Source organism: Xenopus tropicalis, chromosome 8 (genome assembly GCF_000004195.4).
Source record: "Xenopus tropicalis strain Nigerian chromosome 8, UCB_Xtro_10.0, whole genome shotgun sequence".
Lineage (NCBI taxonomy): Eukaryota > Metazoa > Chordata > Amphibia > Anura > Pipidae > Xenopus > Xenopus tropicalis.
In genome coordinates, this window is record NC_030684.2 from 121,183,452 (window position 1) to 121,206,034 (window position 22,583).

Below are 22,583 nucleotides of genomic sequence, written 5' to 3' on the forward strand. Positions count from 1 at the left end.
GTGCAGGTTGCTGGTAAGTTCTTGTGGTGTCCCCAGTTATGAATTTTTGTACAGGTAAGGGATCCATTATCCAGAAAGCTCTGGAACTATAGGTAGAACATCTCCCATAGACACTATTTTAATCAAATAATTCATTTTATAAATGATTTCCTTTTTTTCTGTAATTATAACACAGTGCCTTGCACTTAATTCTAAGTAATTCTAAGTACTTGATTCTAATAAGGATTAATATAATAATATACTAAATCCTTATTGGAGGCAAAACAATCCTATTTGGTTTATTTAATGTTTAAATGATTTTTTTTAGTAGATTTCAAGTATAGAGATCCAGAAAACCCCCAGGTCCTGAGCATTTTGGGTATCAGGTCCTTTACCTGTAACAGGTAAAAGCAGCCGCCATTGTACAAATGAGCTACATTGTGCACTGCCTCATTTCCCTTTCTCAGTTGTGAATAGTGGATCCTTCCTGTACCTGGGGGATTATTTGCATTCTTGGGTTTCCTACTGACACACAACACAATACTCAGTTTATAATTAAAACGTTGACTTATTTTTTAATTTGAGCTTCATAATGTCTCCAGGTTAAAGGAAAAAGAGTGCACTAATTTTTGTGTTTCAACCCTAGGCACATTGTACATTTACAGTTAACTATGAAATTGTAAGAGCTAGTATTTAAACTTTTAAATCATTCAGCAAGATATATATATATAACCTGTTAGATACGGTTCATAGTTATGATAATCTTTACAGGAGGTCTATAGTAAGAGCTAGTCATGCTGGTGTGCAGGGCTCTTCTTATGTATCTGGAAAAGACAACAGTGTCTAGATCCTGTGGGAAAAGGATTTGAGCGATGGTTGTGGAACGTTCTCCCCTTGGCTGATTTAGTTGAAGTTGTACATTCAGATACCTAACTCCATCATGCTGAAATGACCCTTGCATATCCAGTCTAACATCATCAGAAGAAGCCATGGTGTGGATGCGATTGGGGAAATAAAAGTTAGCATCTATTGTGTTAATGAGACGGGAGGCTTCAGTATATTGTACTCGTAACGGTCGGCGGAAATCAGTATCAGGCACTGGAATGGCTGTTAGTACCAACTCACGTCTGTTTCCCCTGTCTGTTATTCTACAAATCTCTTTATCTCCATCAGCACGTATTGTTCGGTGATGATATTCACAGTCACTTAATACTTTCCCGCAATAACCCCAATCTTTATTATAGCTTGTGTAGCACCAGGTGTAACCGTTACCGTGTGAATCACATGGGTGATCTTTTCGGCATGTCTCTCCTTTTGCAGTTACATCCTTTAATGGTGAGCATTTTTGTTTTTTTCCACGTATGTCTGTACATATAAAATATTCTCTATCAAACATACAATCAGTTACACAAAGTGCATTATCTGAGGTATAGTAACTCTCAAACTCTTCAACTACATGTCCACATTTACTCCATCCTTCGCTTGTAAAACACTGTTCGTACTTAGAACCCATGATCTTCTGACAACCTGATAAACACGGCCTGTAGTTGGAATCATAACCTTCTTTAGGGGAGCAGTAATCCCACCATTTATAGTTGCCACCTTTCTGTTCACACCAATAGTACCCTGTTTTAGATTGTTTACAAGCGGTTGTGCAAGTCCCACCATAGCTTGTAGTATAGACTTGTCTTGATAAAGCCAATGGCAGCAGAGCAACAGTCAGCAGCCAGCCGACAATAGATCTGAGGAACATCTGGAAAAGAAGCAAATATTTTTTCTAATAATAATTATATATTATAATATAATAATACATGTTTTTTCCTATTCTGTTTGACACTCAAGGGTTAATTTACTAACCATAAATTTTTAATTTTAAAATCAATTCAAATTTTTTTCAAGAAAGGAAAAATGCTGCAACTTTTCTGAGATTTACTATGTGTTGAACCGGCTAAAAATTTTAATTCGACAATTCGTCAGATTAAACTTGCAGCGTTCATGTAGAAGTCAATGGCAAAGGTCCCTTTCTTTGAAGTTCTTTGATTTGTCTCAAAACTTTAGCGATAGTTCGATAAAGTTGGGATTTTCGAGGGGACAGTTCAAAAAAATCAGACAGGAACACTCAGCCTGCAGTTACATATGCAGCCAATGACCCTTCTGATTTATAAGTGTAGCCCTATTCTGCTACTGCTGAACTTCTAACACGCATTTACCTGCGTGTGGCGCTACAGGAGCCCTGTGCCCCCGCCTATATGGGGGAGCAGGTACACTGTTAACTAGCAAGCTCCACCCAGGGTAGGGACAGGTTGAACTGTAACACCCCTCCATGGGAAACTTCTCTGGGTTAATCTGTGCAGTCCTCCAAATATATGGACTCCCTGCAACTCCTGGTACCTTGCCCCCCGTGGGGTGGGTGCTTACCAGGCAGTTGAGGATCCACTCTTTCAGCAATTGACCAGAAGAAGTGCTAATTAACCAAATAAGCATCTTTATTGTATCCACACAGTATCCAGTAATATGATATACAGGTTCTTACAGGTACTTTTCTCCTTTCTTCATCTAGGAGACCCTCTTGATTAGACCTACTCCCCGGTACTCCTGCCAAGAGATCCTTTCTCTTAGGGCTCTCCCCGGTACTCACAGCAGAAGACCCTCTCACTTAGGCAATCTCCTTTTTATGGTCCCTAGCTACCACCTGAGCTGGCCACTTAATGTACCTGAACTCCGGCCAGTAATGCCGCAAGGTCATAACCTCAATAATCTCCTCAGAGGGGCTTCAGACTGCCCTTACTAGATACCCTGTCTATCCTATCACTCCTAGAGTGACTATAAACAGTCTAACTGAAGTATCCAATTTAATCCTGTAGCTAACCTCTGACAGAGGTGTGGTCTCCAGGACCAAAGACCTCAACTATTGTGAGTCATTCTCTTTTATATTGCAGCACACCACCACCTAGTGGTTGCTGTTAAAACTACAGGGAAACTCCCCTTTTACCAGAAAAGAATACATACACATTTAGAGCCACCTTTAGGTGTCCATATCCCACAAGGCCACCCTCTGGTGCCTGTCTAAAGGGGAACCCAACCTAAAGGGCCCAAATCTTGGCATCCCTATATAAGATATATTCACTCAGAATGCTAATACAAGTATGGGATCCCTTATCCAGAAACCCGTTATCCAGAAAGTTCTGAATTACGGAAGGCCATCTCCCATAGACTCCATTATAAGCAAATAATTTTTAAAAATTATTTTTAGCAGACTTAAGTTATGGAGATCCAAATTACAGAAATATCCCTTATCCGTAAAACCCCGGGTCCCGAGCATTCTGGATAGCAGGTCCCATACCTGTACAGCCTTATTCAAATAATGCAAATTTGAGATAAAAACATATCTTTGTCATCTATTTTATGTTGGCAATAAGCTACTTTTATATATAAAAAGTGGTGTAAAATTAACTTTTTTTTCTTGTTTATAAACCTATTGTTATTTCATTCCAGTTATACAGAAAACAGGGCTTGTACCCTGACAATAGGCTGCTTATCCCCATAAATAGTGCTCTCTACTGCAGTCCATTGCTGAGGACAGGGTGGGAGAGTTACATTGACCTTTACTCCTTTTAAAAATTTTGAGAGAAAATTACATTCAAATGTAATTTTTCTTCTTTGTTTTTGTCTTTAACAATATAGCTGGACAGTGGGGATGCAGTAGATATAATCTATTTGGATTTTGCCAAAGCATTTGATACCGTTCCCCACAAACGACTGCTTTCTAAGCTAAGGTCTATTGGTCTTAGTGAAGTCGTTTGCACATGGATAGAAAACTGGCTACAGGATCGGGTACAGAGGGTGGTTGTTAATGGCACATTCTCTACTTGGAGTAAGGTTCTCAGTGGGGTCCCTCAGGGTTCTGTACTGGGTCCACTTTTGTTTAATTTGTTCATAAATGACTTAGGGGAGGGTATTATGAGTAATGTATCAGTGTTTGCAGATGACACAAAACTCTGCAGACCAGTCAATTCTATCCAGGATGTGACATCCCTGCAGCAGGATCTTGACCAACTGGCAATCTGGGCAGCTAAGTGGCAGATGAGATTTAATGTGGATAAATGTAAGGTCATGCACCTGGGATGTAAAAATATGCAAGCCCCGTATACCCTTAATGGGACTGCACTAGGCAAATCCCTAATGGAGAAGGACCTTGGAGTCCTTGTAGATAATAAACTTGGCTGTAGCAAGCAATGCCAGGCAGCAGCTGCAAGGGCAAACAAGGTTTTGAGCTGTATTAAAAGGGGTATAGATTCACGGGAGGAGGGGGTTATTCTTCCCCTTTACAGAGCGCTGGTAAGGCCCCATCTAGAATATGCTGTTCAGTTTTGGTCTCCAGTGCTCAAACGGGACATTATTGAGCTAGAGAGGGTCCAGAGAAGGGCAACTAAGCTAGTAAAGGGTATGGAAAGTCTCAGTTATGAAGAAAGACTGGCCAAGTTGGGTCTGTTTACACTGGAGAAGAGGCGCTTAAGAGGTGACATGATAACTATGTATAAATATATAAGGGGATCATATAATAACCTCTCTAATGTTTTATTTACCAGTAGGTCCTTCCAACGGACACGAGGGCACCCACTCCGTTTAGAAGAAGGGAGGTTCCATTTAAATATTCGGAAAGGATTTTTTACAGTGAGAGCTGTGAAGTTGTGGAATTCCCTCCCCGAATCAGTTGTACTGGCTGATACATTATATAGCTTTAAGAAGGGACTGGATGGATTCTTAGCAAGTGAGGGAATACAGGGTTATGGGAGATAGCTCTTAGTACAAGTTGATCCAGGGACTGGTCCGATTGCCATCTTGGAGTCAGGAAGGAATTTTTTCCCCTCTGCGGCAAATTAGAGAGGTTTCAGATGGGGTTTTTTGCCTTCCTCTGGATCAACTAGTAGTTAGGCAGGTTAGGTATAGGCATTATGGTTGAACTTGATGGACGTATGTCTTTTTTCAACCCAACTTACTATGTTACTATGTTACTATGTAATATAATCACAAAAGTATCAGCAAAATGTATTTTCTTTCACCATAAAATGAAAAGTGGCAGTAGAGTTGGAATTCTGGCGGATTTCTCTTTGTGAATATGGAGATTGTATTTACACCAGTTTTAATACCACTTTTACTCCAAAAAAATCTCCACTTTTTTGAATTCCCCCCACAGAGTTATAATAACCATGTCTGAGCCTCTTGCAGTTAACCTGGGGGAAATCAGGTAGATACCAGTACTGCTGCACATGATTTGTCTGTATTTATACCTGTATCACTTAGCAACCAACAATTATCTATTGGTTTGATGATCTATTGCAATTAGAATTCAAAAAATATCATTATGATGCCCTACAGGTCTATGACAAAGGGTATAACCTAATGCAAGATTAATCTTACCTTCAAATCCAGAATTCTATTCAGTGTGGAATATCACGTTTCCGAGGTCCTGTATCTGTATCTATTTATAGAAATCACCAGTTTTATATATGCATACCTCTGTAATCATTTACCCTCATCAATACAATGCAAAACCGGTTTGTTCACTGGATCATTTTCAGGTATCTGTGGAAGTGGACTTCAGTGAATCATCAGTAGAAGGGAGGTTTTCTGTGTTTTGTGTTTAGTGAACCCTATGTAAGTATACAATTAAAGAAGATAGCATGACATTCATGTGTCTTTGGGCATTCTGATCATACACTATGATGGAAATGGAGATCAAGGAACAAGTTTGGCAGATACTTTGGCCAGGATCTCACAGGGTTTTGTTTAGGAAAGGTGGTTCTTAGACATATACAGCGCATTAAAGAGACCTGAGTATGAGAATTAGATCCAATGACTGGTTTGGCAGTCCCTTCAGCCTACAGTGTACCTAGCAGGGTTTTCAATCCACATTTAGTCATGTACCTGAATGGTAAAAGACCATATACTGTATGATTGTAACAGCCAAAAAGATCCTCAGCTTGAAAGAATAACTAAAACATAATGTGCAGATATAAAACAAGAATCACAATGTTATTCATGGTATTAACCCAATCACTTTTCTATTGAGTTCCACCTTGGAAAGTACAGATGCTGCTAGATTAGCACAGGCAGTAATGCCTTATTTCTTCTTCTGATATTTTAATTGCATTGGGTAAAAGGATTTTTCTGCCAGTTTCATGTTATATATGGCGGTACCTAACAAAAAAACATGCAGTACTGAATTTAGCGATCTCTTATAACCTATGATTATACATTTCAGGTAATGAAATACCTAGTTGACTATGTTTGCTATAAAACACAGACATACACTGGGACAACAAAGACACTGGGACAACAAAGACACAACTACAGTAGGTGGAATGATGGGTTGTACAGCACTGAGGAATATGTTGGCGCTTTATAAATAAATGTTAATAATAATAATAATAATAATAACCTTTTTTTTATTGAACATTACTATCTATTGATCAACAGGAGCCACTTGAGTGACGATAAGTCCTAGTCCTTGTATAAATGTGTACGTGTTCTTTAACAGGTAACAACCCTGTGTTGGTTGCAAAAGATTCAAAGTAATGTGAAAAATATAACCAAAGTAACTTGTGACTTTCCTATAGTGACTTTAATTGCAACGTAAGCTCTGTAAGTGCTGCAATAAAAGTCACTATGAGAAAGTCATAAGTTACTTTGTCTGCTCTCCAGGCAGGTCTGGACTGGGATATAAAATAGCTTCTGGCATTTCAAGTACACAGAGGCCCCAACAGCCCCCACCAACCAATATATAGTGACTGTCTATGGCATCTTACAGCAGCCCCTCTGGCTTTAGCCAGATCCCACAAATAGTCAGTCCGGGCCTGCCTCCAGGTAATCTTTTTTGCATTACAAGATATAAACCACTTTACAGAAGGAGTATCAGTAGCATAAATGTAATTCATTATGAAATAAATAGACTTCCATGGCTGTACGCAGAGCTGAGTATTTAGGGAAACCTGATAATAATTTGTCGTCGGTCATATACTGTATTTGACTTTTTGCAAGGGATGTTCCATCATGATGGGGCAATTACCGATTTTACTTGCAGCCTAATACAGGTATCGGACCTGTCATCCAGAATGCTCAGGACCTGGGGTTTTCCAGATAAGGGAACTTTCTGTAATTTGGATCTTCATAACTTGAAGTCTGCTAAAAATCATTTAAATATTTATAAACCCAATAGGATTGTTCTGCCCCCAATAAGGGGTAATTATATATACCTGTACTTGATCCCAACTAAGATATAATTACCCCTTATTGGGGGCAGAACAGCCCTATTGGGTTTTTTTCATGGTTAAATGATTCCCTTTTCTCTGTAATAATAAAACAGTACCTGTACTTGATCCCAACTAAGATATAATTACCCCTTATTGGGGCAGAACAGCCCTATTGGGTTTATTTAATGGTTAAATGATTCCCTTTTCTCTGTAATAATAAAACAGTACCAGTACTTGATCCCAACTAAGATATAATTACCCCTTATTGGGGGCAGAACAGTCCTATTGGGTTTAATTAATGTTTTATTGATTTTTTAGTAGACAAGGTATGGAGATCCAAATTACAGGAAGACCACTTATCCGGAATACCCTTGGTCCTGAGCATTCTGGATAACGGGTCCTATACCTGTATTCATTTTCAAGTGGGCAGGACTTGTGCTAATAATTCAAGCTATGGGTAGTAATTGACAAAAACTTGAAAACGTAGTATCCCCAGTTCGGCTTGTATATAACTTCATTAAAAGGGGACACCTTACAACTTATGCCAGTAACTTAAAAGGGTGGATTTAGACCTTTGGACTTGCCAATATCCAAGTCTGGCTTGGGACTCCTCCAGTTACATGGGAGTAGGAGAAACAATAGGTTACCTGAAAGCAGGTCTAATGTATAGCGCTGGCTCCTTCTGAAAGCTCAGACTCAGTCACACTTTACTGCTGAGCTGCAAGTTGGAGTGATATCCCCCCCCTCCCCCTCTCCCCCAGCAGCTGATCAGCAGAACAATGGGAAGGGAGCAAGATAGCAGCTCCCAGTAGGTATCAGAATAGCACTCAATAGTAAGAAATCCAAGTCCTGCTTGGGACTCCTCCAGTTACATGGGAGTAGGAGAAACAATAGGTTAGCTGAAAGCAGTTCTAATATGTAGCGCTGGCTCCTTCTGAAAGTTTAGACTCAGGCACAATGCACTGAGATGGCGCCTACACACCAATATTACAACTAAAAAAAATACATTTGCTGGTTCAAAAATAAAAGTTTAAATGGCAGAGGGAATTATTTGCTATTAAAACCGTGTAACTGAGAAATAAAAACTATACTATAAAAATCATGAAATAATCCCTTTTATTTGTTAAGTTGAGCAAGACATTATATATACCAGATATACACTAGATGCGGTTCATGGTTATGATAATCTCTATAGGAGCTTTATGGAAAGCGCTACTCATGCTGGTTTGCAGGGCTCTCCTTATGTATCTGGCAAAGACAGCAGTGTCTAGATCATGGGGGAAACCGATCTGCGCAATGGTTGTGGTTGTGGATCCTTGCTTTGGCTCATTTAGTTGAAGTTGCACATTCAGATACCTAACTCCGTCACGCTCGAATGTTCCTTGCATATCCAGTCTTATATTATCAGAGGAGGCCATGCTTTGAATGCGATTGGGGAAACAAAAGTTAGCATCTATTGTGTTAATGAGACGGCAAGCCTCGGTAAATTGGTATCTTGAAGGTTGGTGTAAACCTTGGGAAGGCACATTGGCTATTAATACCAACTCACGTCTGTTTCCCGTGTCTGTTATTCTACAAACCTCATCTCCATCAGCATATTTCTTTTGGTTATTGTATTCGCAGTTACTAAATACTGTCCCACAGTAATCCCAATTGTTATTATTATCTGTGTAGCACCAGGTGTAATCATAATCGCGGGAATCACAGGAGTGATCTTCTCGGCACAGAACTCCTTTTATAGTTACATCATTTAAGGGTGAACAATATCCTTCATTTCCTAATTTGTCTGTACACTCAAAATAACTACCATCAAGAATACAATCGCTATCACAGAGTTTGTTATATGAGGTATAGTAATGCTCAATCTCTTCCACTACATGGCCACATTTACTCCAGCCGTTTTCTGTGTAACACTGTTCATACTTAGAACCCCTGATCCTCTGGCAACCTGATAAACACAGTCTGTTGTAGGAATCATAACCTTCCTCGGTGGAGCAGTAATCCCACCATTTATTGTTACCTCCTTTCTGTTTGCACCAATAGTATTCTTTTGTTTCTTGTGCACAGGGGCCTATGCAAGTCCCACCGTGGCTTGTGGTATAAACTTGTCTTGATAAAGCCAAAGGCAAGTGCAGAAGAGCCACAGACAGCAGCAAGTCAGCAAATGATCTGAAGGACATCTGTAAAACAAAAAATGTATTCTAAAAGTGTTCTAACACAGACATAGATATGTTTTTTCATAGCACTGAAAAACAGCAAACATACAATACAGCCTAATAAAAACCTTTATACTGTACTTCTACCACTGAATAGGGTTTTTACGAGATTCCCCAGTGATTTCAGCTGCAATCACTACTCCCCAGTCTGAGTTTTTTCCCTCTAGATTTTTTTTTATCAGTGAAGGGTTGCAACCTTGCCATCTGGGGGGGCAGAGACTAAAGGGGAGGATTGTGACATAGAGGGGGTGGAATAATGATGAAAGGGATGGAGCTATGTTGTCACAGATACCACAAGGTAAATTAGTGAAGGAGAGAAAGGAAGAGGAAGGGTAAGTTTAATGTGGGTTCTGGGAGGATTGGGGGCTTAAGGTGGCAGGTCAGGGGCTGAACTTCAGGCAGGGTATTACAGATTTATCAGCAACTACATTGCGGATATACCATCTGTTGTGTACCACTAGAGGGAGCTGCATGCCTAAATGTTAGCTCAGCTACAATGTGTTATCTAGCTTGGCTTTCTGTTTGTTCTCTATGGTTAGATATACTTCCTACTTGAAATGTCTGTATATAGTTTGCCATGTTGGAGCTCTAATAAACAAGTTGTTTAAGCATTACCATTGAGTCCTGCACAACTCCACTGTGAACCCAACACTTTTTGTGGCGACGAGGATTAGAACTCTGCTGTCTGGACAGAGCAGCAGAATAGGAAAAGAGAACTCACTGGACAAACTTCAGATCCACTGCAGACATGGCTACCCTGGGACACATGGAGGAATTTGATGTAAGTGACCCTTCTTCTTGGGACTTATATGCAGAGAGACTTTCTTACTTCCTAGAAGCAAACACTATAGCTAACCCTGAGCAAAAGAGGGCAGTGCTACTGACTGTCTGTGGGGCTAAAACATTTTCAGTCATTCGCTCACTCACTGCCCCGGCCTCTCCAAAAACAAAGTCTTATGAGGAGTTAATAGCAATGTTAAAGGCACATTTTTCTCCAACACCATCTGTCATTATACAGAGATTTCACTTCCACAAAAGAAACCAAAGAGCAGATGAAACAATTTCTACCTATATTGCAGAATTACGGCACATAGCAGAGCATTGCCAGTTTGGAGAGTTCCTTAATGATATGCTGAGAGATCAGTTAGTCTGTGGGATTCAGAATGAGGCCTTGCAGCGCCGGCTTCTCGCTGAGCCTAACCTGACACTGGCAGCTGCGCAGGAGAAGGCCTTGGCTGCAGAAACTGCACTTTTACACACTAAGGCAATTCATCATACAGCAACCAGTGTGCACACCATATCCTCCAAACAGGGAGATGACATTCAATTTCAAAACAACAAACCAAAAGACTATTTTGCAACAAATGCATCACCATTTACACCATGTATTGGATGTGGTGGTCAGCACAGACGCTCTGTATGCCCTTTTAAGAATGCCGTCTGTCATTACTGCAAAAAGAAAGGCCATGTAATACGAGTTTGCAAAGCAAGAGTTAATCAGGAAAAACAAAGCGATAATGCAAAGTTTTCACATAAAAATTTACCAACAAATAAAGGGGCAGCCACTGGAACAGAGGTCAACCAGCTGTATCATATCCAACATGTCAACAGTAAGGGCCCCGTAAACTCTGAAATTACTGCAAATGTTTTTATACATGGCCATCGGTGTGAAATGGAGATTGACTCAGGAGCCGCATTTACCATAATAAGCTCTGAATTATTTGATAAACTGTTCCCTCACAATCCTCCCACATTATCAAAGCCAGGGTGCACACTCCGTGACTATAATGGACAGTCTGTTGAGCTTCTTGGAAGTTGTGATGTGAGTGTTCAGTACAACACATTCAGCGGAATGTTACCCCTGATTGTTGCCAAAGGTACTCAAAAAAGCCTTTTGGGAAGGAACTGGTTCTCTCCATTAAAAATCAGCATCCAAGGCATCCATGTTGTCACTGGGGGATCAGTAAAGAAGGCCATTGAGGAATTTCCACAAGTTTTTGCAAATGAACTAGGCACTTACAAGGGTCCACCTGTGTCACTTAGATTAGACCCTGCAATCTCACCCATACACATGAAAGCCAGATCTGTGCCATATGCTTTACGTCCAAAAATTGAAGCTGAACTTGAACGTCTCACAGCACAAGGGGTCTTTGAGCCAGTGACACACACACAATGGGCAACCCCAATTGTGCCAGTTCTTAAGCCTAATGGTGATGTGAGACTCTGTGGAGACTATAAATGCACAGTAAATAAAGCTCTTAATCAGCATCCATATCCTGTGCCTGCTGTGAATCAACTGTTATCCACACTAGCTGGTGGCAAGGTTTTTGCAAAACTTGATCTTGCCCAGGCATACCAACAGTTGTTGGTGGATGAAGCTTCTGCAGATGCCCAGACTATTATTACCCATCGGGGTGCATTCAGGGTAAAGCGCCTCCAGTTTGGAATTTCAACTGCACCAGGAATATTCCAGCACTTTATGGAAACCTTGCTATCCAGCATTCCTGGTGTTGTACCATATTTTCATGATGTTCTACTAATGGGGCCATCTGAAAGTATACTGGCTGACCGCCTTAGAGAAGTACTATCTCGTTTTGATTCATCAGGCATTCGTTTAAAAAAAGAAAAGTGTGAGATCGGAGCTACCAGCGTAAACTTCTTGGGGTACCGTATAGATGCTTCAGGCATTCGTCCTACAGAAAGTAAAGTGAAAGCTATCCATGATGCACCTGAACCAAAATGTAAACAAGAACTTCAAGCATTCCTTGGGTTGCTCAATTTCTATCACAGCTTCCTTGCTCACAAGGCAACAGTGGCAGAGCCTCTTCATCGCTTGCTTGACAAAGGGGTCCCATGGAATTGGACTCCTAAACATTCAGAGGCCTTCTGCAAAGTTAAACAGTTGCTGACATCTGATTCTCTTCTTGTCCATTATGATGAAGATCGGCCATTAATACTTACTACAGATGCATCTCCTTATGGTGTGTACCACTAGAGGGAGCTGCATGCCTAAATGTTAGCTCAGCTACAATGTGTTATCTAGCTTGGCTTTCAGCTTGTTCTCTATGGTTAGATATACTTCCTACTTGAAATGTCTGTATATAGTTTGCCATGTTGGAGCTCTAATAAACAAGTTGTTTAAGCATTACCATTGAGTCCTGCACAACTCCACTGTGAACCCAACACCATCCAAAAATACTCCAGCTAAAACCTGTCGAAGTCATGTAGAAGTCAATGGCAGATGTGCCTTTTACAACTGGAAGATCTTTCTTTGTTTTGGGGTTTTCTGATGTTTTTTTTATTTTCTTTATGCAACAATCTAATAAAGTTGTGGCTATCGCGTGACAAGTTGTAAAAGTTGCAGCTCTTGCGACTTTTTCAGTACTTTTTCCCACTCGTGCCTTGTTAGTGTGGATTTTTTAATAAATGACTGACATTCATGGAAATGAGTTAAGTCGTGGTTTCTTTGCATTATAATCATAAAACATAAGGGCTCACCCTGGACAGAAGTGCAGGGGGATTAACCCTTTAAGTGCCAGCCGAATTCGTCATTTCAGTTCCCCCCAGTGCCAGACGTTTTGTGAACATTCTGTGCTCTCTCAATGTAGGGGCTTTTATTGGGGGCAGGGTTAAGTTTAGGTAGGCAAACTATATATTGTTTTTTTCAGGAGAACCTGAGCTTTCCAAATCTACCTGAGTTTTTGTGTATTTCCACTTCTGGAACAAGATTTAGAGCTTGAAATACAAAAAAAAAAAGAAAAAATGCAATTTTTCATGATATAAGGATTTCTACCAGAAACACATTTTATTTTATGGACAAAAATTCAACTGATTTGGAAAGCCTCATGTCTCCCGAACGTGCCAATACCTGATATGTATAGTTTTATTGAGATTTCTGACTTCTATAGATCAAAAACTCCCAGCAGTAAATTACTAAATTTTCAAAGCATTACAGCAGAATACGGCACACTTTACATTCCAAAGCCAAAAATCCTGGAACATTAGGTTTACCCCAGGAAACCATACATTTTTGAAAACTACACATTCTGACGAATCCGAAATGGGTAACTATGTCTTCCAACTCCTAAGTACCAAACGGCAATGCTTTACTGAATTTAGCATTTTCTATAAAAAATTATGAAAATTCTAAAAAATCACCTCAAATCTTCCATTTTCAAGCACCTTATCTCCCACATAACATTAGGTACGAAGAAAACACACCCTAAATATAAAAGCCAGGGGTCCACTGAACAGTTTGATGCCCATTGTGCATAGGATCACCGATGTATCTGGAATTTAGAGACCCCAAAAGGAAGTTAGTACATACAAATTGCCCAGGAGATCTCTTTAGCTACTGAAAATTCAACACATTTACTGCATTTTCTGTGGGATAAAAACACAAAAAAATACATTGACCCCCCAAAATCATATATTTTTGGAAAGTACACATTCGGACGAATTCAAAATTGGTACCCATGTCTTTCTACTCCAAACTACTGAGTCGCAATTCTTTCCCAAAATTGCCAGTTTTGATGAAATACCTAAAAATCACATCAAATCTTCCACTTTCAAGCACCTTATCTCCCACATAACATTAGGTACCAAAAGAACACACCCTAAATATGAAAGCCAAGGGTCCGCTGAACAGTTTGATGCCCATTGTGCATAGGAACACCAATGTATCTGGCATTTAGAGACCCCATAAGGAAGTTAGTGCATACAAATTGCCCAGGAGATCTCTTTAGCTACTGAAAATTCAACACGTTTACTGCATTTTCTGTGGGGTAAAAACCCAAAAAAATACATTGACCCCCCAAAACCATATAGTTTTGGAAAGTACACATTCGGGCGAATTCAAAATTGGTACCCATGTCTTTCTACTCCAAACTACAGAGTCGCACTGCTTTCCCAAAATTGCTAGTTTTGGTGAAATACCTGAAAATCACATCAAATCTTCCACTTTCAAGCACCTTATCTCCCACATAACATTAGGTACCAAGAAAACACACCCTAAATATGAAAGCCTAGGGTCCGCTGAACAGTTTGATGCCCATTGTGCATAGGATCAGCACTGTATCTGGCATTTAGAGACCCCATAAGGACGTCAGTGCATAGAGATTGCCCCAGAGGTCTCTTTAGCTACTGAAAATTCAACACGTTTACTGCATTTTCTGTGGGGTAAAAACACAAAAAAATACATTGACCCCCCAAAACCATATATTTTTGGAAAGTACACATTCGGGTGAATTCAAAATTGGTACCCATGTCTTTCTACTCCAAACTACAGAGTCGCAGTGCTTTCCCAAAATTGCTAGTTTTGGTGAAATACCTGAAAAACACATCAAATCTTCCACTTTCAAGCACCTTATCTCCCACATAACATTAGCTACCAAGAAAACACACCCGAAATATGAAAGCCTAGGGTCCGCTGAACAGTTTGATGCCCATTGTGCATAGGATCAGCACTGTATCTGGCATTTAGAGACCCCATAAGGACGTCAGTGCATAGAGATTGCCCCAGAGGTCTCTTTAGCTACTGAAAGTTCAACACGTTTACTGCATTTTCTGTGGGGTAAAAACACAAAAAAATACATTGACCCCCCAAAACCATATATTTTTGGAAAGTACACATTCGGGCGAATTCAAAATTGGTACCCATGTCTTTCTACTCCAAACTACAGAGTCGCAGTGCTTTCCCAAAATTGCTAGTTGTGGTGAAATACCTGAAAATCACATCAAATCTTCCACTTTCAAGCACCATATCTCCCACATAACATTAGGTACCAAGAAAACACACCCTAAATATGAAAGCCAAGGGTCCGCTGAACAGTTTGATGCCCATTGTGCATAGGATCAGCACTGTATCTGGCATTTAGAGACCCCATAAGGATGTCAGTGCATAGAGATTGCCCCAGAGGTCTCTTTAGCTACTGAAAATTCAACACGTTTACTGCATTTTCTGTGGGGTAAAAACACACAAAAATACATTGACCCCCCAAAACCATATATTTTTGGAAAGTACACATTCGGGCGAATTCAAAATTGGTACCCATGTCTTTCTACTCCAAACTACAGAGTCGCAGTGCTTTCCCAAAATTGCTAGTTTTGGTGAAATACCTGAAAATCACATCAAATCTTCCACTTTCAAGCACCATATCTCCCACATAACATTAGGTACCAAGAAAACACACCCTAAATATGAAAGCCAAGGGTCCGCTGAACAGTTTGATGCCCATTGTGCATAGGATCAGCACTGTATCTGGCATTTAGAGACCCCATAAGGACGTCAGTGCATAGAGATTGCCCCAGAGGTCTCTTTGTCTACTGAAAATTCAACACGATTACTGCATTTTCTGTGGGGTAAAAACACACAAAAATACATTGACCCCCCAAAACCATATATTTTTGGAAAGTACACATTCGGGCGAATTCAAAATTGGTACCCATGTCTTTCTACTCCAAACTACAGAGTCGCAGTGCTTTCCCAAAATTGCTAGTTTTGGTGAAATACCTGAAAATCACATCAAATCTTCCACTTTCAAGCACCATATCTCCCACATAACATTAGGTACCAAGAAAACACACCCTAAATATGAAAACCAAGGGTCCGCTGAACAGTTTGATGCCCATTGTGCATAGGATCAGCACTGTATCTGGCATTTAGAGACCCCAAAAGGAAGTTAGTGCATACAAAGTGTATACACTGCAATATAAGCTACCGGCATGTGCATTATGCGGCATAAGACCCCCTAACAGTAAGGAGACCCTAGAAAACTATACATTTTCCGAAAGTACACAATCTGACAAAACAAAAATGGGTAAATACATCTTTCTACTGCAAACTACCAAACTACAAAGCTATGCTAAACAGAACGATTTTTTTGACATTTCTGAAAATTGTCACAAAGCTTGCATTTTACCCCATTATGTACCCCCACATTTTGTACCGTATCAACATGAAACATTCTAAATATGAACACCAGGGGTCTACTGAACAGTTTGATGCCCTATATGCATAGATTTACCAAACTATGTGGGGTACAGGGGCACCCAAGTAAAAATAGTGCATATGAATTTTCACATAAGATGCTTCGGCTCATGCAGTTTTTGCACCCGGTATGTGTATTATGTGCCATACGACCACCTAACAGTAAGGAGACCCTAGAAAACCATATATTTTCCGAAAGTACACATTCTGACAAAACAAAAATGGGTAAATACATCTTTCTACTACAAACTACCAAACTACAAAGCTATGCTAAACAGAACGGTTTTTATGACATTTCTGAAAATTGTCACAAAGCTTGCATTTTACCCCATTATTTACCCCCACATTTTGTACCGTATCAACATAAAACATTCTAAATATGAACGCCAGGGGTCTACTGAACAGTTTGATGCCCTATATGCATAGATTTACCAAACTATGTGGGGTACAGGGGCACCCAAGTAAAAATAGTGCATATGAATTTTCACATAAGATGCTTCGGCTCATGCAGTTTTTGCACCCGGTATGTGTATTATGTGCCATACGACCACCTAACAGTAAGGAGACCCTAGAAAACCATATATTTTCCGAAAGTACACATTCTGACAAAACAAAAATGGGTAAATACATCTTTCTACTACAAACTACCAAACTACAAAGCTATGCTAAACAGAACGTTTTTTATGACATTTCTGAAAATTGTCACAAAGCTTGCATTTTACCCCATTATGTACCCCCACATTTTGTACCGTATCAACATAAAACATTCTAAATATGAATGCCAGGGGTCTACTGAATAGTTTGATGCCCTATATGCATAGATTTACCAAACTATGTGGGGTACAGGGGCACCCAAGTAAAAATAGTGCATATGAATTTTCACATAAGATGCTTCGGCTCATGCAGTTTTTGCACCCGGTATGTGTATTATGTGCCATACGACCACCTAACAGTAAGGAGACCCTAGAAAACCATATATTTTCCGAAAGTACACATTCTGACAAAACAAAAATGGGTAAATACATCTTTCTACTACAAACTACCAAACTACAAAGCTATGCTAAACAGAACGGTTTTTATGACATTTCTGAAAATTGTCACAAAGCTTGCATTTTACCCCATTATTTACCCCCACATTTTGTACCGTATCAACATAAAACATTCTAAATATGAACGCCAGGGGTCTACTGAACAGTTTGATGCCCTATATGCATAGATTTACCAAACTATGTGGGGTACAGGGGCACCCAAGTAAAAATAGTGCATATGAATTTTCACATAAGATGCTTCGGCTCATGCAGTTTTTGCACCCGGTATGTGTATTATGTGCCATACGACCACCTAACAGTAAGGAGACCCTAGAAAACCATATATTTTCCGAAAGTACACATTCTGACAAAACAAAAATGGGTAAATACATCTTTCTACTACAAACTACCAAACTACAAAGCTATGCTAAACAGAACTGTTTTTGTGACATTTCTGAAAATCGTCACAAAGCTTGCATGTTGCCCCATTATGTACCCCACATTTAGTAACGTACCAACATAAAACACTCTAAGTATGAACGCCACTAGTCTACTGAACAGTTTGATGCCCAATATGAATAGATTTACCAAACTATGTGGGGTACAGAGGATGCCAAATTGAAATACAGCAGACAAAATGTCCATGTGCAAAGACAAGTAACAAAGAACAATGTAAAAAGCAATAACATTGATAAAGATAAAAAAAAATCACTAAAATCATTTTTTTTTTTTGCCTAATAATATCTGCGGGCAGAATAACAGTTTGAGTATTTTGGCTAGGGCAAATAAGTTTTACAGACAAAGTCAAGCAAACAACAACTATGCATAACTGAAAATGCTATAAAATGGCTAAACATGCAGTAAAATACCCAAAAATCCACCAAAATCACAGAAAATGTAGTAGAAACACCAAAATAATACACAAAAGGTATTGCGCAGTGCGGTTAGCGAATACACTATCCGCAATGGCAATAAAACATTTTTTTCAGGCAAGAATAAAAACGATGCGATTAGAAAAAAAAAAATAATTACAAAATTACATAAGTGTGTAAGTGTGTGTGTACATGTGTGTAAAATGTGTTTTGTGTGCATGTGTGCGAGTGTGCAACCAAGTGTGAGTTTTCTCTAAGTGCTGTAAGTGATGAATGTTTGAAAACCTCCCAAAAATGCATGTGTGTGTGTGTAAGTGTGAGTATAAGTGTGTATTAGTGTAATAAATGTGTGATTGTGTGTTTGTGTGTGTATTTGCCACTTACTTGGGGTCTAGAAGATCAGGATCTGCAGGAGAAACATGATCTGGCACAGCAGCATCAGCCCATGTGAGGGGGCGGGGCAGGAAGCAGGGGGGCCAGAGGGGGAAGCTGCGGAAGGGAGAGGAGCTGCACAGAAAGCCATGTGGATGGCAGGTAAGTCCCATGGGGCCCCTGGGTGATCGCTACCCAGGGGCCACTCGTTCCCCACCTCTGACTATTGTCTGGAGGCTGGGGAACGAGTGGGGAGCGAAGGAATGGCTTGAAAAGCCATTCCTCCGCTCCCAAAACCGGAAGTGCAGCAGGACGTAGAATCTACGTTCTGTGGCACTTTGGTCCTTTGATACACAGGACGTAGATTCTACGTCCTGTGGCACTAAAAAGGTTAAGGGGTGCAAAAAAATAATTCTTGTGGCCTCAATGTGCAGTTTAAATGTTATGAGCACTAAGAAGCAATCGGCAACAATGCAGAACTAAAAATGCAATAAAATCAAGAAAAAGCTTTTCTGCATGGTAAAATTATATAGGGCTGTGTATCCTAGTAGGGCTATAGGAATAAAGTTATACATTCATACATAAAACCCATACAATAAAATTGTCAAAATTGAAACAAAATCACCAAATGAAATAAAATAAACCAAACTGCAGAGTCAGGCATCTCAAGCTTGTCACTCCGGCCAAAAAACACTCGTTACTGTAAACAAGTGTATAAGCTTGTGTGTGTACCCCAAAAAGAGTATATACGAGCATCTAAGTGTAAAAGTAAGTGTATAAAAGTCACCCTAATGAACCCTAAACTCCTGCTGCCAAAGATTGAAAAAAATCTCGACCTGTGCCAAATAAAACCTTTTATCCACAGATGGTAAATGTTATGATCTGTGCCACTTAATCAGTTAACTAAAGAAATCAATCTAAATATCAATACAGGTTTGGGATCCGATATCCAGAAACTCCAAATTACAGGAAGGCCTATAGTTTCCCACAGGCTCCCTTTTAAGCAAATACTTCAGTTTTTTAAAATTGATTTCCCTTTTCTCTGTAATAATAAAACAGTACCAGTACTTGATCCCAACTAAGATATAATTACCCCTTATTGGGGGCAGAACAGTCCTATTGGGTTTATTTAATGGTTAAATGATTCCATTTTCTCTGTAATAATAAAACAGTACCTGTACTTGATCCCAACTAAGATATAATTACCCCTTATTGGGGGCAGAACAGCCCTATTGGGTTTATTTAATGGTTAAATGATTCCCTTTTCTCTGTAATAATAAAACAGTACCTGTACTTGATCCCAACTAAGATATAATTACCCCTTATTGGGGGCAGAACAGCCCTATTGGGTTTATTTAATGGTTAGATGATTCCCTTTTCTCTGTAATAATAAAACAGTACGTGTACTTGATCCCAACTAAGATATAATTACCCCTTATTGGGGCAGAACAGCCCTATTGGGTTTATTTAATGGTTAAATGATTCCCTTTTCTCTGTAATAATAAAACACTACCTTGTACATGATTCCAACTAAGCTACACAAATCCATATTGGAGGCAAAACAATCCTATTGGGTTTTATGTTTGACTACATTTCAATGAATTTTTTAGTAGACTTAGGGGCCCATTTACTTACTCACGAACGGGCCGAATGCGTCCGATTGCGTTTTTTTCGTAATGATTGGTATTTTGCGATTTTTTTGGAAAATTATCGCGACTTTTTCGTTACCAATACGATTTTTGCGGAAAAACGAGAGTTTTTCGTAGCCATTCCGAAAGTTGCGATTTTTTTGTAGTGTTAAAACTTGCGCAAAAAGTTGCGATTTTTTCGTAGTGTTAAAACTTGCGCAAAACGTCGCGCCTTTTAAGTTTTAACGCTACGAAAAAAGTGCAACTTTTCGCGCAAGTTTTAACGCTACGAAAAAATCGCGTTTTTCGCGCAAATCGTATTGGTAACGAAAAAGTCGCGATAATTTGCAAAAAGTCGTAAAGGCGCCGAAAAAAATCGCAAAAAATAAGAAAAAGTCGCAAAATGTTCGTTTTCCAATTGGAATTTTTCCAATTCGGATTCGAATTCGTGGGTTAGTAAATCAGCCCCTTAAGGTATGGAGATCCAAATTACAGAAAGATCCCTCATCCTGAAGACACCAGGTCCTAAGCATTGTGGATAACAGGTCCCATACCGGTATAGCTGCATTATATTTGGACAAATTACAAGGTATTTATATTAGTTGGCTGTTATTAGACCTGTATTGCATAGCAAATAACAGGTAGACATAGATTTTTGATACAATTAGAATAAGGAAAGTATCTGGTTATTATGACTATGGCAATGGGCATAACCCTAATAGACCCTTTTGCAAGCTCTGTGTATTATATCTAACACCGGATCTGCAGCTGCATCAAATGGGTTGGATCCTACTACCTGCCAAGATTATTAATCTTACCTTTATCCAGAATTCTATTCAGTGAGATATAATCCCTTTGCTGCGAAGCCTGGGATCTGATGTATAGTAACCACAGGCTTTATACATGTATAGTTCTGTAATCATTTACCTGTATCAATACAGTTCAAAACAAGTTTGTTTACCAGATCTGTCTCAGATATTTGTGGAGCGAACTTTAATCCTCAGTAGAAGGACGGTTACCTGGTTTTTGGTTGTGTATAAAATTATTTAAATGGTTGAGAAGGGTTAGTGCCTGAACCCTATGTAGGTGTTAAACCATTTGTATTTTATTTACACAGGAATAGGACCCATAATCCTGAATGCTCAGGACCTGGGGTTTTGGGGATGAAGGGCCTTTCCATAATTTGAATCTCCATACCATATATCTATAAAAAAATATTTAAACCCACTAGGATTGTTCTGCCTCCAATAAGGATTAAATGTATCTTAGTTGGGATCAAGTACAGGTACTGTTTTATTATTACAGAGAAAAGGGAATCATTTAACCATTAAATAAACCCAATAGGGCTGTTCTGCCCCCAATAAGGGGTAATTATATCTTAGTTGGGATCAAGTACAGGTACTGTTTTATTATTACAGAGAAAAGGGAATCATTTAACCATTAAATAAACCCAATAGGGCTGTTCTGCCCCCAATAAGGGGTAATTATATCTTAGTTGGGATCAAGTACAGGTACTGTTTTATTATTACAGAGAAAAGGGAATCATTTAACCATGAAATAAACCCAATAGGGCTGTTCTGCCCCCAATAAGGGGTAATTATATCTTAGTTGGGATCAAGTACAGGTATTGTTTTATTATTACAGAGAAAAGGGAATCATTTAACCATGAAATAAACCCAATAGGGCTGTTCTGCCCCCAATAAGGGGTAATTATATCTTAGTTGGGATCAAGTACAGGTATTGTTTTATTATTACAGAGAAAAGGGAATCATTTAACCATTAAATAAACCCAATAGGGCTGTTCTGCCCCCAATAAGGGGTAATTATATCTTAGTTGGGATCAAGTACAGGTACTGTTTTATTATTACAGAGAAAAGGGAATCATTTAACCACTAAATAAACCCAATAGGGCTGTTCTGCCCCAATAAGGGGTAATTGTATCTTAGTTGGGATCAAGTACAGGTATTGTTTTATTATTACAGAGAAAAGGGAATCATTTAACCACTAAATAAACCCAATAGGGCTGTTCTGCCCCAATAAGGGGTAATTGTATCTTAGTTGGGATCAAGTACAGGTACTGTTTTATTATTACAGAGAAAAGGGAATCATTTAACCATTAAATAAACCCAATAGGGCTGTTCTGCCCCCAATAAGGGGTAATTATATCTTAGTTGGGATTAAGTACAAGGTACTGTTTTATTATTACAGAGAAAAGGGAATCATTTAACCATTAAATAAACCCAATAG

General features: G+C 39.3%; 3 protein-coding genes across 3 annotated transcripts; 1 reads left to right on the top strand and 2 right to left on the bottom strand.

The window, feature by feature from the left end:
* Nucleotides 1–715: 715 nt before the first annotated feature.
* LOC100486580 lies at nucleotides 716–5,487 on the bottom strand. The gene is made up of 2 exons (XM_002937397.3): nucleotides 5,401–5,487; nucleotides 716–1,732 (listed from the first exon to the last, which is right to left on the bottom strand). Exon 2 carries the CDS (start codon nucleotides 1,730–1,732, stop codon nucleotides 716–718), a length of 1,017 nt encoding a protein of 338 aa, XP_002937443.2. The 5' UTR covers nucleotides 5,401–5,487.
* A 2,843-nt stretch (nucleotides 5,488–8,330) lies between these two features.
* On the bottom strand, nucleotides 8,331–21,244 carry LOC100485991. The gene is made up of 2 exons (XM_002937393.5): nucleotides 21,155–21,244; nucleotides 8,331–9,412 (listed from the first exon to the last, which is right to left on the bottom strand). Exon 2 carries the CDS (start codon nucleotides 9,410–9,412, stop codon nucleotides 8,393–8,395), a length of 1,020 nt encoding a protein of 339 aa, XP_002937439.1. The 5' UTR covers nucleotides 21,155–21,244; the 3' UTR covers nucleotides 8,331–8,392.
* LOC108648300 (uncharacterized protein K02A2.6-like) lies at nucleotides 9,904–12,596 on the top strand. The gene has a single exon (XM_018096531.2). The coding sequence runs from the start codon at nucleotides 10,197–10,199 to the stop codon at nucleotides 12,441–12,443; it is 2,247 nt and encodes a 748-aa protein (XP_017952020.2). The 5' UTR covers nucleotides 9,904–10,196; the 3' UTR covers nucleotides 12,444–12,596.
* Nucleotides 21,245–22,583: the final 1,339 nt, after the last annotated feature.